General features: G+C 40.8%; 1 protein-coding gene across 9 annotated transcripts in view; it reads right to left on the reverse strand.

Annotated features, from left to right (window-relative positions):
- Positions 1–14,624, reverse strand: part of LOC310717372 (transcriptional repressor p66-alpha) — a 45,504-nt gene that overhangs the window by 4,126 nt on the left and 26,754 nt on the right. For 6 of the 9 annotated variants that reach the window (XM_083525289.1, XM_083525290.1, XM_083525288.1 and 3 more), the window contains 8 exons: positions 12,069–12,327; positions 3,383–3,509; positions 3,114–3,245; positions 2,939–3,013; positions 2,685–2,810; positions 2,012–2,203; positions 1,534–1,780; positions 674–1,086 (listed from right to left, as the gene is read on the reverse strand). In XM_083525289.1, coding sequence (XP_083381415.1) covers positions 674–1,086; positions 1,534–1,780; positions 2,012–2,203; positions 2,685–2,810; positions 2,939–3,013; positions 3,114–3,245; positions 3,383–3,509; positions 12,069–12,327 — 1,571 coding nt within the window. Of the gene's footprint in view, positions 1–673; positions 1,087–1,533; positions 1,781–2,011; positions 2,204–2,684; positions 2,811–2,938; positions 3,014–3,113; positions 3,246–3,382; positions 3,510–12,068; positions 14,616–14,624 lie in introns of all 9 variants that reach the window. The other 3 variants (XM_083525287.1, XM_083525291.1, XM_083525294.1) reach the window with 2 other exon arrangements.

The raw sequence follows: 14,624 nt of genomic DNA on the forward strand, positions 1-14,624 counted from the left end.
GGCATTAAGAAGTCTGGCTAATGTGGATGAGACAGAGGGAGTCAGCGATTATCATCATCATCATCATCTTTGCTCTGCTTGTGTTCTATATGGTGGATGTTCAGCCTGAATGCATTCATTAGATAACGTTTGAAATTCTTCTGTATTAATATGTTAATATGATGTCAGGACCAGTTACCAGCGTGACACTGAAACAGGAGTAGGAGTCGTAGGAGTAATGGCTATTTTTAACTTTAGGGCTGCGTTGAAATCGGGATCCCGCGGGACCCGACGCAAATCTCGCGGTTTTACCGCTGCCATGGGTGTGAGTTTGCGGTCAAACAAATATAGCACGAGTCCTGCCATCTCAGAGTTTCCCGCTAGTTATAGTGTTTTGTTTGAAAGTTGTTTATGAGTTATAGTTTTTTTTAAGGCTAATAATAGATCCCAAGGCGTTTGTCGTGTGGTGTCGTGTCGGCACTTCTTCAACCAAACACGAGTATCTGTACTTCTACTTAAGTGAAGGATGTGTGTGCTTTTGCTATCTCTGTCCAGCAGACATTTTGTGCATGCTACCATCATTGGGCCTAAATCTCAAAGCATCAGCACATCCATTCAGACTGTAAAACACCGGGACAACACTCTTTGATACAAGCGGTATCTTGCTATAATCCAGCTGTTTTAGCGAGCTCACCTGTGCTAAAGTGGAATGGTGGCGGCCGACCGGCTGGCTGGATCGACTGTGCGGGAGCGAGGAAGATGAGCGCTGCTTAATCTGATGAGTGACGATCACCTGCTGCTCTGACTTCGCCACGTGGCCCGAGGACATGGACGATGAGGAGGAAGGCGAATGCAAGACAGGAGATGAGGCCTGCTGGAGGATCCTCTGCTCGATTTCCTGCTCCTGCTGCAAGGCCTTGACGAAGGCTGCCTTCAGTCGATTGGTGTGCTCGGCCTTCAGGGACTTCTTCTGGTTGGTGGACATGCACTGCTCGCACATTAGGGCACCGTTCTTCTCCTTACGCCAGCGGCAGGTGAAGTCGGTCTTGCACTGAGTGCACGTGAACGGCTCTGTCGGTACAGAAGCCTGAGAACCTCCCGGTTTACCTGAGGGATAGAAAGGGGAACAAGGGAGAAGCAAAAAAAAAAGAAAAAAGAAACAAAAAAATTATCTTTTATTTGTTTAATATTTTGTTGATATTATGATAACGTGTGTCCAACAATGACTCCAGTACTTCTGTCAGATCATGGGCATGAGTTCAAGTGCTAGCTTTAATGTTGAAGACAAATATAACATTAAAATTTAATACAGGTCGTCCCTGAGTTATGATGGAGATGCGTTCGGATGACCCCATTAAAACTAAATACGTGTGTATGTGTGTATGTATGTGGCAGCAGGCACTTCAACAGGTTCGGTTTTGTAAGATCGAAAAATGCTAAGCCGAACTGTTGTAACTCTGGGTTTTGCTGTATTTAAAATTCAGGCCTTATTAACCAATAGGAATGAACGATCTGATCTCTCATGATGTTTCATTGAGACAGGCAGATGTATACCTCTTCCCAGGGCATCCATTAGACACTGCACAACCGCCTCCAGGCCCACCAGGTAGATAAACTCATTATTGGCTGCTGAGGGCAGAAAGTTGAATTCTGGGGCAGGGGGTTTGGGAGGAGGAATCTCCAGCAGAGTTTTCTCCAGCTGCTTGCGCAGTGCCAGCTTAGCCGCTGCCTGCCGGCTGGCCGGAGACTCGTTAGCACTCGCCACGCTACCCCCAGAGGATGTCTTCAGGTTGGTGGACAACTGGAGAGCATGGAAAGCACAAAAGTGAGCGGAAGAAGAAAAGTAATTACAATAGATCCGGCATGGTGCAGCTTCGAGGATCTAAAAATCTATTTATTTCTTACAAGAAAAGCATGATGCTTACTGACTGAGGAGTGGAATGTCAAGTAAAGTGACTGCTGAAGACCCCATTAGCTTTAGAAGGAGTTTCGAGAGAGAAAATGAAGTGTTTATGTATGGATAGTAACTCACCGTGCTGACGTTGACGAGCAGGTTGGCATTAGACACATTGGCTACGCGAATGAGGCTGGGCTGGATGATTTTCTGGCCCTGGACAGTGGGCACAGAGGCTCTAGGGGCCAGCAGCAGGGGCGGAGGGCCTGAGCTGGAGTACTGCTGCTGCTGTCGCAGACTCGCTATCTGCTGTGGCGTCACTGAAATCGGCTGGTGTGTGCAAGAGAGAGACAGAAAGTGAGCTACACACTTTTTAATGTATTTTAATCAGGGTCTTAGAACTAGTACCAAAAAAGCTGCTAGCCTGACATCAATTTGTTGCCATGAGGTAAAGGATAAAAATGTTTACACTGTTCTAGGACTGTAATATTTTAAATGCAATACTTGTGACATTTCAGATATTTATTAATTCTCTATTTGTGTATTTCACCATTTGTGATACATGATGGTTAGTGCTGTCACTTATATACATTAGGGCTCTCAATCAGAAGCTTAAGAAAAGCAAACTGTTAAAAAAAATAAATAAAAATGAACAAGCTGGTTTAAAGTTCATTCGACTAAATCGACTGCTTGGAATAAATGCTTAGATATGTTTCCTGATTTCCTGATTGAGTAAGAAAAGAAACCACACAGTAAGAGGTGGAAAAATGCGTGTTGTGGAAGGTGAAGGTGTGGTAGACACTAGGGTCACCTGAGCTCCTCTGACCAGTGGAGGCATGATGATCTGGGAGCCCTGAGAGCCTTGTTTGGACACCTGGCCTCCACGCACCAGAGGAGGAGGGATCACACCCGATGAACTCCGGCTGGGCAGAACCTGCTGGGGATCAGAATAATGCAAGAAGGTTTATCAGTTGTGGTGTTGAAACAACATTTAAGTCAAATGATTTGGCTTGAGAATAAAAAATGCATGTGGATATTAAAGTAAGTGGTGACTTGGAGACTTACAGGCTGAGTTCCTTTGCTGGTCAGTGAACCTCTCACCAGAGGAGGAGGTGTAGCCACAGAGCCTGAACTTAAGGGCTGAGAAAAGTAGCAAATACTCTTAATACACAGATTACTCATGTTTTTTTTTTTTCTTTTCAGAAAAATAGGCCATAAGTGTTGTGAATGTGTGCGTTACCTTCTGCGCATTGGTTTCCTTGTGTATTTGGCTCTGTCGGAGTTTCTTCAACAATACCAGTCTGGCCTCTTCAAGCCTCAGTTCCTCCTTTAGTTGCTTTATAATCCGAACTCTTTCTTCAGGACTGCTCCTCTGTGCATACACACACATTGAAAACAGACAGATTCATTTAGCAGACCACATTGAGCCAGAAATAGATGCGTCATTACTGACCGTCACCTGATCTAATAAATAAGCCTAGAATAATATAAGTGTGTAATGGTTCTGACCATGAGCAGGTCCGTGTCGAGCTCTTTGAAGTGGCTCCCACCATTCATCTGTGGGCTGGATGGTTCGTTGTCAGACAGAACGATGACATCGTCTGGAGATGGAGGTGCCTTCTCTTTCTTAATATCGCTATGAAGGAAGCATAATTGTAAGATGGAAGGAAATGAAGAACATGCTTGAAAAAAAAAAAGCATGAAAAACATTTGCCTCTGCACGTAATCCTATGAAACAAATAAGAGGTTTCTGACAATGATCATGACTAAAGGTCGACCGATATCAGTTTAGCAGATTATTTGGCACCGATAGTTGATAGTTAACTATCGACAAAAATTCATACCGATACCGTTTTTCTCGGGGTGCGTTATCTGGTACGACAGCGGCCTCTAGAGGCGAATCACTGACTGCTGTTTCAGTTCAAATGCATGTCTTTTATTTTCCTCAATATTTATTAATATAATTAATTTATTCATATTTATTTCTGCTAAATGCCGCAAATGAATTTCATTAGCACATTTTCAAGATTCAGTACTGTTTTTATTATTTATTTTGTTATAAGTTTCAGTACTTTTACAGGAAGTGTTTGTTTTTTGCTATGTTTTTTTTATTATTATAATTTTTTATCAATTAACCATTGTAAAAATTATCGGTTGTTTAATCAGTTATCGATATGTATGATCCAACCTAGCTATTGCTATTATCGGTAAAATCCACTCGTCGACCTTTAATCAAACCGGTATACAGGCTGATCGGTGCATCCTTAACCAAAAAAGTGCATCTTTAAGTTCTTTTCTCCAATAGAGGGAGACAAACACACACATTTCAAACACCCCCCCCCCCCTCCCTCCCTCCCTACCCACCCAACCATATTTTGGAAACTTCTTACCCAAAGTGAAGTTTTATGCAGTGAACCCTACAACCGGATGTTACTCAAGTCATATTAGACAGCTTTTTTCACACTCATTTCACATTGAATGGAAATTATATATTACACATAAATCGAAAGATAATGATTCATCAAGAAGCTTGCAAATAAATACATAAATACCCCCCCCCCCCCCACTCAAAAAACAAACAAACTAAAAAAACAAAAAAAACCAAATGATCTCCTGAAAGGACAGAGAAGTGTAAACCTGACTGGTGGAACTGTGTGCGTTTATCACTGTGTAAACTTGTGAAACTGCTTACAGGTGATAAGAGCTATTAAATGGGGCAGAGTCAAAACTTTTAAAAACAAACACAAGCCCCTTTTTTTTTTAAATGGGGGAACATCAGAGGTACATAAATACAAAAATAAACATCTCTTAAATGTTACTAATGCTGTTGAAATTGAGAACGGGAATGTAGTGTATATCTGCAGATACGCTATTTAAAAAAACATGCACTCTAAAGACGGAATTTAATCGTGATATTAAAACTTAGAAAGCGAAAGCCTGAAGAATGTTTGGGATTCTATAGTTTACAGCATAAACGCAGGCCATAAAGACGCATGACGCTGAGCATTACTGACTGTCCCAATCCTTAATAGGCAACGAACTCTGTGCATGTCGTGGGCCACGTTTCCTTTGTAGGCCGTGCACTTTCTTCCTCTAGGGAAAGACGCAGGGGTGCCTGCATATTTATGACCTGGAGGAAAAACTCGATGAAACTGTTTAATAAAAGTTTGCCACGCGGCGAGTTCTGGTTTATGTTTTGGGAAGGCTGCTGCACCAGGTGATGAAAAAGCATCGTTCTTGTTCTTTGCCTCGGAGATGCTCTTCCTACAGGCACCCACTTCCTGTACATTAATCACTCTACTAAACAAGTCATGTGACCGACAGCAGTTGCGTCATGTGACCCCTCCCCCTCCCCCCGCCTTGCTCCTTCCAAAGTGGAAACCATGGCAACCAGCCGGCTAGAACTGGTTTGTGACACATGGCCTTCATTTTGTGAAGTGCAGTAGGGTTCAGGTGCTGGAGAAAATGGAGCTGCCGCTTCGCAAACTTCTGCCACACGCACATGCGCACGCACACACACACGCACCTCTCTCTCCCTCTGTCTGTCTCACACACACACACACACACACACACACACACACACACACACACACACACACACACAGAGAGACAGACACACACAGGAACACACGCACACACTTCCTGTGTCAAACTATCACTTTGCTCACTTTTCATAAGTATTAATAGATCACACACCTCACACAGATATTTGTGGATTATTCATAGTATTAGACGTACTACTCTATGTCTAATCTAAAAATTACTGCACCGCAGGACCTCATTATATAAAGGAACCTCCAGATTCACTTAAATTTTTTTTTTTTACTAATGACAATAATACGGTGAAACAAAGCTAAATATCCCTGAACATCTCTTCACCATTAACATACACAAATACACACTCGGCTAACAGCATAATAAAGAAACCTGCTCGTTTCCCTTCATACCCCAAGTGTACACACACACACACACACACACACACACACACACACAAAACAGAAAAACATTTTTGGGACACCTGACTTTTCCAGTCGTGTGGTTCGTTCACAAATCTGTTACCACAAACCTCCAGGTTCCAGGAACACAAAATGAGCTCCATGAAGATATGCTTTACATGAGATGGAAGTGTGTGGAAGATCTTAAGTGGCCTGTTATAGAGCTCTATAACCCTATTGAATGCCTTTGGGATGAAAGTGAACGACTGCACCCTCACATCACCTACATCAGTACCTGACTTTACTAACACCCTTGTGGCTGAATGAACACTAATCTCCACATGTACACTCCAAATTCTAGTCCAGTATCAATGCAGGAGGGTGGAGGTTATTATTTACAATTGCCAGATGGTTACTGGCCTTAAGGGACTTGCTCAAGGGCCCAGCAGTGACAGCTTGGTGGGGCTGGGATTTGAACCCATTAACTGCTAAAAAGTTTGCTGAAATTTGTTCAAAACTGTGCTTATTGAGCATCGCATTCTTCTTCTTCTTCTTCTTCTTTCATCCGTCTCCATACCCCCTGTCCTCTACATCTGCCTCTTTCAACCCAACTACCTGCATATATTCCCTCACCACATCCATAAACTGCCTCATTGTCCTTCCTCTTTTCCTCCGTCCTGGTGGCTCCATCCTCAGCATTCAGCATCGCATTCCACAGTTCCAAATTTGTTCTTATAATTCCCTCCACTCTTCTGGAAGACTCCACTAGATTTTGGGGATTCGTGCTCATTCAGGCACGAGTCAGGTACTGATGTAGGTGAGGTGAGGAGGCCTGGGGTGCAGTCGGTGATTCAATTCATCCCACAGGTGCTCAGTAGGCATCTAGCAATAGGGTTGGGCACTAGGGTTGAAGTCAGAGCTCTACAGCAGCAGATTTTCAATTCCAACCTATGCAAAGCATATCTTCATGGAGTTTGCTTTGTGCACAGGAGTATTGTCATGCTGGAACAGATTTGGGTTCAAGTGAAGGGGAAATTACTGCATTCAAAGATACCAATGGGTTTGTCTATATAGTGTATGTGTGTATATACAGTGGGTACGGAAAGTATTCAGACTCCCTTAAATTTTTCACTCTTTTTTATTTTGCAGCCATTTGCTAAAATCATTTAAGTTCATTTCTTTTCCTCATGAATGTACACACAGCACCCTATATTGACAGAAAAACACAGAATTGTTGACACTGTTGCAGATTTATAAAAAAAAAAAAAACTAAAATATCACATGGTCCTAAGTATTCAGACCCTTTTCTCAGTATTTAGTAGAAGCCCCCTTTTGATCTAATTCAGCCAGGAGTCTTTTTGGGAAGGCTGCCACAAGTTTTTCACACCTGGATTCAGGGATCCTCTGCCATTCCTCCTTGCAGATCCTCTCCAGTTCTGTCAGGTTGGACGGTAAACGTTGGTGGACAGCTATTTTTAGGTCTCTCCAGAGATGCTCAATTGGGTTTAAGTCATTGCTCTGGCTGGGCCATTCAAGAACAGTCACGGAGTTGTTGTGAAGCCACTCCATCGTTATTTTAGCTGTGTGCTTAGGGTCATTGTCTTGTTGGAAGGTAAACCTTCAGCCCAGTCTGAGGTCCAAAGCACTCTGGAGAAGGTTTTCGTCCAGGATATCCCTGTGCTTGGCCGCATTCATCTTTCCCTTGATTGCAACCAGTCGTCCTGTCCCTGCAGCTGAAAAACACCCCCACAGCATGATGCTGCCACCACCATGCTTCATTGTTGAGACTGTACTGGACAGGTGATGAGCAGTGCCTGGTTTTCTCCACACATACCGCTTAGAATTAAGGCCAAAAAGTTCTATCTTGGTCTCATCAGACCAGAGAATCTTATTTCTCACCATCTTGGAGAACTCCATGCGGGTTTTCCATGTGTCCTGCACTGAGGAGAGGCTTTCGTCGGGCCACTCTGCTATAAAGCCCCACTGGTGGAGGGCTGCAGTGATGGTTGACTTTCTACAACTTTCTCCCATCTCCCGACTGCATCTCTGGAGCTCAGCCACAGTGATCTTTGGGTTCTTCTTTACCTCTCTCACCAAGGCTCTTCTCCCCCGATAGCTCAGTTTGGCCGGTCGGCCAGCTCTAGGAATGGTTCTGGTCGTCCCAAACGTCTTCCATTTGAGGATTATGGAGGCCACTGTGCTCTTAGGAACCTTAAGTGCAGCAAAACATTTTTTGGAACCTTGGCCAGATCTGTGCCTTGCCACAATTCTGTCTCTGAGCTCTTCAGGCAGTTCCTTTGACCTTAATGATTCTCATTTGCTCTGACATGCATTGTGATCTGTAAGGTCTTATATAAACAGGTGTGTGGCTTTCCTAATCAAGTCCAATCAGTATAATCAAAAATTTCTGGACTCAAATGAAGGTGTAGAACAATCTCAAGGATGATCAGAAGAAATGGAGAGCACCTGAGTTAAATATATGAGTGTCACAGCAAAGGGTCTGAATACTTAGGACCATGTGATATTTCAGTTTTTCTTTTTTAATAAATCTGCAAAAAGGTCAACAATTCTGTGTTTTTCTGTCAGTATGGGGTGCTGTGTGTACATTCATGAGGAAAAGAAATGAACTTAAATGATTTTAGCAAATGGCTGCAATATAACAAAGAGTGAAAAATTTAACGGGGTCTGAATACTTTCCGTACCCACTGTATATAGTGGTGTGAAAAAGTGTTGATGTGGCAGTAATCAGGCCTGGGTGTGGCTAAAGAAAGTGAATTCAGGTGGGATAAACCACAGTTTTATCAGGGGGCAAACACTTTTTCACACAGGGCCATGTAGTTTTGGAATTTTGTTTTCCCTCAATAATAAAAACCTTTATTTAAAAACTGCATGTTGTGTTATCTTTTACTAATATTTAAATTAGTTTAACAATCTGAAACATTAAAGTGTGACAAACATGCAAAAGAATAAGAAAACACTTTTTTTACACTACTGTATGTATGTATATATATATTTAAAATGAAAATTTTAAATATTAATTGACGGCCCTAATATATATATATATATATATATATATATATATATATATATATATATATATATATATATATATATATATATATATATTAGGGCCGTTAATTAATATTTAAAATTTTCATTTTTATTTAATTTTAAAGTTTTAAAGTTTTTAACTTGTTTATTACTAGTAAAACCAAACTCGACATAGAGCATGAAGGCAAAATATTCTTGTCAATTTTTGAAGTAATTATGGTGTTTAAAATTACGTAAATGAGCAAGACACCAAAAGTTCCTTTCACTATGTTTCCACACGGATGGTTTTAATTGCCGGATGTGTGCATCATGGAGCGTTTTGGTGTTTGATTTTAAACTTATCAGTAAAAAGAAAGTTTAGTGACTAAAATTTTTTTTCCGGTGGAGTTAATCTTTTTAAACAGCCGGGTAAAGAAAGGACGTCATCAATACAAGTTTTTAATTTTCCCTCTTTTATATTTATTTATTCGAATTTTATAATAGTAAAATTAATGCCATTAAAAAAAATTTATTTGCGTTAACATGTTCATTTTGACTACCCTAAGATAGATAGATAGATAGATAGATAGATAGATAGATAGATAGATAGATAGATAGATAGATACAGTGAGGAAGATAGATACAGTGAGGAAAATAAGTATTTGAACACGCTGCTATTTTGCAAGTTCTCCCACTTAGAAATCATGGAGGGGTCTAAAATTGTCATTGTAGGTGCATGTCCACTGTGAGAGACATAATATAAAAAAAAAAAATATCCAGAAATCACAATATATGATTTTTAAACTATTTATTTGTATGATACAGCTGCAAAAAAGTATTTGAACACCTGAGAAAGTCAATGTTAATATTTGGTACAGGAGCCTTTGTTTGCAATTACAGAGGTCAAATGTTTCCTGTAGTTTTTCACCAGGTTTGCACACACTGCAGGAGGGATTTTGGCCCACTCCTCCACACAGATCTTCTCTAGATCAGTCAGGTTTCTGGCCTGTCGCTGAGAAACACGGAGTTTGAGCTCCCTCCAAAGATTCTTTATTGGGTTTAGGTCTGGAGACTGGCTAGGCCACGCCAGAACCTTGATATGCTTCTTACAGAGCCACTCCTTGGTTATCCTGGCTGTGTGCTTCAGGTCATTGTCATGTTGGAAGACCCAGCCTCGACCCATCTTCAATGCTCTAACTGAGGGAAGGAGGTTGTTCCCCAAAATCTCGCAATACATGGCCCCGGTCATCCTCTCCTTAATACAGTGCAGTCGCCCTGTCCCATGTGCAGAAAAACACCCCAAAGCATGATGCTACCACCCCCATGCTTCACAGTAGGGATGGTGTTCTTGGGATGGTACTCATCATTCTTCTTCCTCCAAACACGTTTAGTGGAATTATGACCCAAAAGTTCTATTTTGGTCTCATCTGACCACATGACTTTCTCCCATGACTCCTCTGGATCATCCAAATGGTCATTGGCAAACTTAAGACGTGCCTGGACATGTGCCGGGTCAAGCAGGGGAACCTTCCGTGCCATGCATGATTTCAGACCATGACGTCTTAGTGAATTACCAACAGTAACCTTGGAAACGGTGGTCCCAGCTCTTTTCAGGTCATTGACCAGCTCCTCCCGTGTAGTTCTGGGCTGATTTCTCACCTTCCTAAGGATCATTGAGACCCCACGATGTGAGATCTTGCATGGAGCCCCAGTCCGAGGGAGATTGACAGTCATGTTTAGCTTCTTCCATTTTCTAATGATTGCTCCAACAGTGGACCTTTTTTCACCAAGCTGCTTGGCAATTTCCCCGTAGCCCTTTCCAGCCTTGTGGAGGTGTACAATTTTGTCTCTAGTGTCTTTGGACAGCTCTTTGGTCTTGGCCATGTTAGTAGTTGGATTCTTACTGATTGTATGGGGTGGACAGGTGTCTTTATGCAGCTAACGACCTCAAACAGGTGCATCTAATTTAGGATAATAAATGTAGTGGAGGTGGACATTTTAAATGCAGACTAACAGGTCTTTGAGGGTCAGAATTCTAGCTGATAGACAGGTGTTCAAATACTTATTTGCAGCTGTATCATACAAATAAATAGTTTAAAAATCATACATTGTGATTTCTGGATTTTTTTTTTTTTAGATTATGTCTCTCACAGTGGACATGCACCTATGATGACAATTTCAGACCCCTCCATGATTTCTAAGTGGGAGAACTTGCAAAATAGCAGAGTGTTCAAATACTTATTTTCCTCACTGTAGATAGATAGATAGATAGATAGATAGATAGATAGATAGATAGATAGATAGATAGATAGATAGATAGATAGATAGATAGATAGATAGATAGATAGATAGATAGATAGATAAAGTTTGTTACTACTGAAACAATTTTCTCAGTGATGGTGAAACAATCATACACAGTGAGAACCTGCTCCTGTTACATCACATGTGATACTTTACCACAATGTAACATGATTCACATCAACCATGAATGGGGAAAAAATATTGTTTCTGTCATTCTGCTTCATTTCATCATTAAAACAAAGGGAAATTAAACACAGAGCAACATGATCACAATAACTCTGTGTTCTTTATTTCTAATTTGTTTCAAAGAACTAATAACTGACCTGAATTATCTTAAAGAGAAAGTCCAATCACAGAGGCCATATATCTAGCCATATCCCTCCCTCTTTCTATCCATCTATTGATCCCTCTACCTGTCAATCTATCTGTCAATCTATCTGTAAATTAATTTATCCATCTATCCATCTATCAATTCTTATCGATCAATTTACACCATATCAATATCTATCTTTTCATCCATTTACCCACCTATCTATCTATCTATCTATCTATCTATCTATCTATCTATCTATCTATCTATCTATCTATCTATCTATCTATCTATCTATCCATCCATCCATCTATCCATCCATCCATCCATCCATCCATCCCCCACTTATTGTGCCATAGAGCTTCTCACTCCTGAACTTTCCACCAACACAACATATTAGGATTTGGATGAAAACCTATTAAACTGAAGTGACCAATCAAAAAACTTTTAAAAACTCTAAAATAAACATAATAGCTTTCATAGTGATGGGTTAAGTTTCAACAGTGTAATAAAAAAACTTTAAAAAACTTGGTTTTGTGTTGTACTATAAGTGGGTTATGAACCAGGGATTAGCACGAGAGCTATGAGGAATTCAGCACTCAGCTGGTCTTTCTCTCACCCTTTAGTGGTGCTCATGTCCACAGGCTCATCTCTGGTCTGCAGCTCCACTTTAATGGTGGCCTTCACCTCGCCGGCGCTCAGGATGTTGGAGCTGCGTGCCGCGACCTCGGATCTGGGACGCAGCACGGGCCGATCATCCCTGTCCCCGCCGTCGAGCTTCACCTTTTTCACATCCAAGTCCACGGGCAGAGCCTCCCGCTCCAAAGCCCGCTTCTGACTGCGTGTCTGACGCACCGCCTCGTCACACATGGCCACACCTGGACGGAGGGAGAGCGAGACAAAGAAAGGAAGCAAGAAGGAGAGGGCGAGAAAGAGATGGAAAATCAATAGTCAAGTCTATTAAAGCGGACCCTTCGAACGCCAAGACATCACTGCAACCTATGACCCAGTGCAGGAGCAATAACTGGTCATAATGTAATCTAATGGGCTGCACTGATAAAATTGCAGACATCAAGATAGCAAAGTACATGCAGAACGCCAAAGGCTGTCATCTACAGGAAATCACCAGCATCCCTTCGGCCGGACTGAGTGACTCTGAAGCCAATGATAGATTGAAAGATGGGCGGTTTAATGGAGAGTGGATGAATAAGAAGTCAAATATAGCTTATTTGTTCGTAAATCCTAATTAAATGTGACAGCATTACTCAGTCATCAGTGAAAGAAAATATTCTGCCTGCTATACGTTTAAAACTTCACCTACATTATGGCACCCTTACAACAAACACTCACCAGAATCATGTTCACTCGTGTACAATAAATTGTCTGATTAACGAATTAAACATAATCGACTAAATTTTTGTGAGTATAAATGCTACAAATTAAATACTAACACAAAACACGCTGAGGTGAAACAAATATACATTTTGTGTCAAATTTATGCTAACAAAATAAATTGATAAATCAATAAATAAAAAAACAAAAAAAACACACTTGCAAATAAAAAAAATTTCCAATCATCAAAAGATAGCCAAGGCATCAATCTCAGCTAAAATGAAAAAACTTAAACAATAAAACAAGGTTTAAGGGGTTGTTTACATGCTAGTACTGAGAATTAATAGCTACTATACAATCTTAATGCAGGTCCATATACAAGGCCATGAGGTAAATCTGAATGTGAATCTGTATCTGTATGTCAGCTTTTTTTTTTTTTTTTTTTTCGATCATAGCATATTTGTATTACACTGTATAGCTCCAATCTTTACCACAACTCTCAATCTGGATTTCAGGATTTAATTTATACCAAAAGTTCTGTCAGAAGTTCCAAATAAAATCACCAAGTTAGAATAAAGCACCCATTATCATGTTCGCCTCGTTTGTACAGCGGCTGCGCCACGTCATACACGAGTAATAAGAATTGAAAAATGATTTAGCAAACAAGAACAGATTGTTGCCTCAGTTTTCAATAAGGAAATGTTTATACGGCAACATCAGGGGTTTGTAAGTGCATTTGGTCAGTTTTTTACCACAGGAAAGTTTTCAGGTGTTCAAAAAGTTCAAACTTTCTAGTATTACAAGACCACGGCAAGCCGAGTCTTAGTTGTATTACTTCATACTTCTTAATACTTCAAAAGAGGAAACAGTAAAGTCTAACAAAAAGTAAGAGAGTATAAATTAGCACGGACTGTTTTTCTCAGCATTAGGATTGCGTTTTACAATTCAATAACTGAGCTGTGATGCGCCATAAAGGAACGCCAAATCCACAAGATCGTGGGGAATAAGTCGGCGTGTCTACCAGAGTCGCACATATAAAAGACTTAATTCCTTCAGCCACAATGGGCCAAGAAGGAAGAAACGTTTTATTACTTTTAGAACATCATTTATGTCATTTTTATTGCAGATTTTTGAGAATTGAAAAACAAGGTAGCACAGCAGTTAGCACTGTCGCCTCATGGCTTCAGGGTCGCCAAGGGCTTTCACTGGTTTCCTCCAAACCCCCCTCCCTAAAGGAAATGCTAGTAGGTAGACTAGCATTGACTAAGGCCATGTCCACACTGATACATTTTCTTTTGAAAATTGCTATTTTTCTCTCCGTTTTGTCCACAGTGAGACGGCATTGTCGGTCAATTAAAACTTAGCTTTTTGAAAAGGCTCTCCAAAGTGGATGCAGTGAAAATGCCGTTTTCATCGCAGTGTGGACTGTTAAGGCCTCCGTTTTTTTTATTTATTTATTTATTTATTTTTGCCATTTTCAGTCATTGAAAAACGCAGGCGGAAATGACGCAGGTCGACGGAACGTTTTTTAGACTAAAACGACGTTTTCAGATTTATCCAGATTAGTGTAGACGTAGCCTAAATCGCCTCAGGAGTAAATGAGTTTTTTGTGTTTGTGTGTGTGTGTGTGTGTGTGTGTGTGTGTGTGTGTGTGTGTGTGTGTGTGTGTGTGTGTGGGCTCCTGCTACAGTAAACCACAACCCTGCAATGGATAAAACTCTACCGAAGAAGGCTGAAAGAATCAAATTTTTATGATCCATGTGTAAAAGCTGGAAAAGAAGCTAATAAGCAATTGAACGCAGACCAAAAGACAAGCCTGAGAGCCAACAAATAACTGTATGGT

The sequence above is a fragment of the Silurus aristotelis genome (genome assembly GCF_946808225.1).
Source record: "Silurus aristotelis genome assembly, chromosome: 22".
In the NCBI taxonomy this organism is placed as follows: domain Eukaryota; kingdom Metazoa; phylum Chordata; class Actinopteri; order Siluriformes; family Siluridae; genus Silurus; species Silurus aristotelis.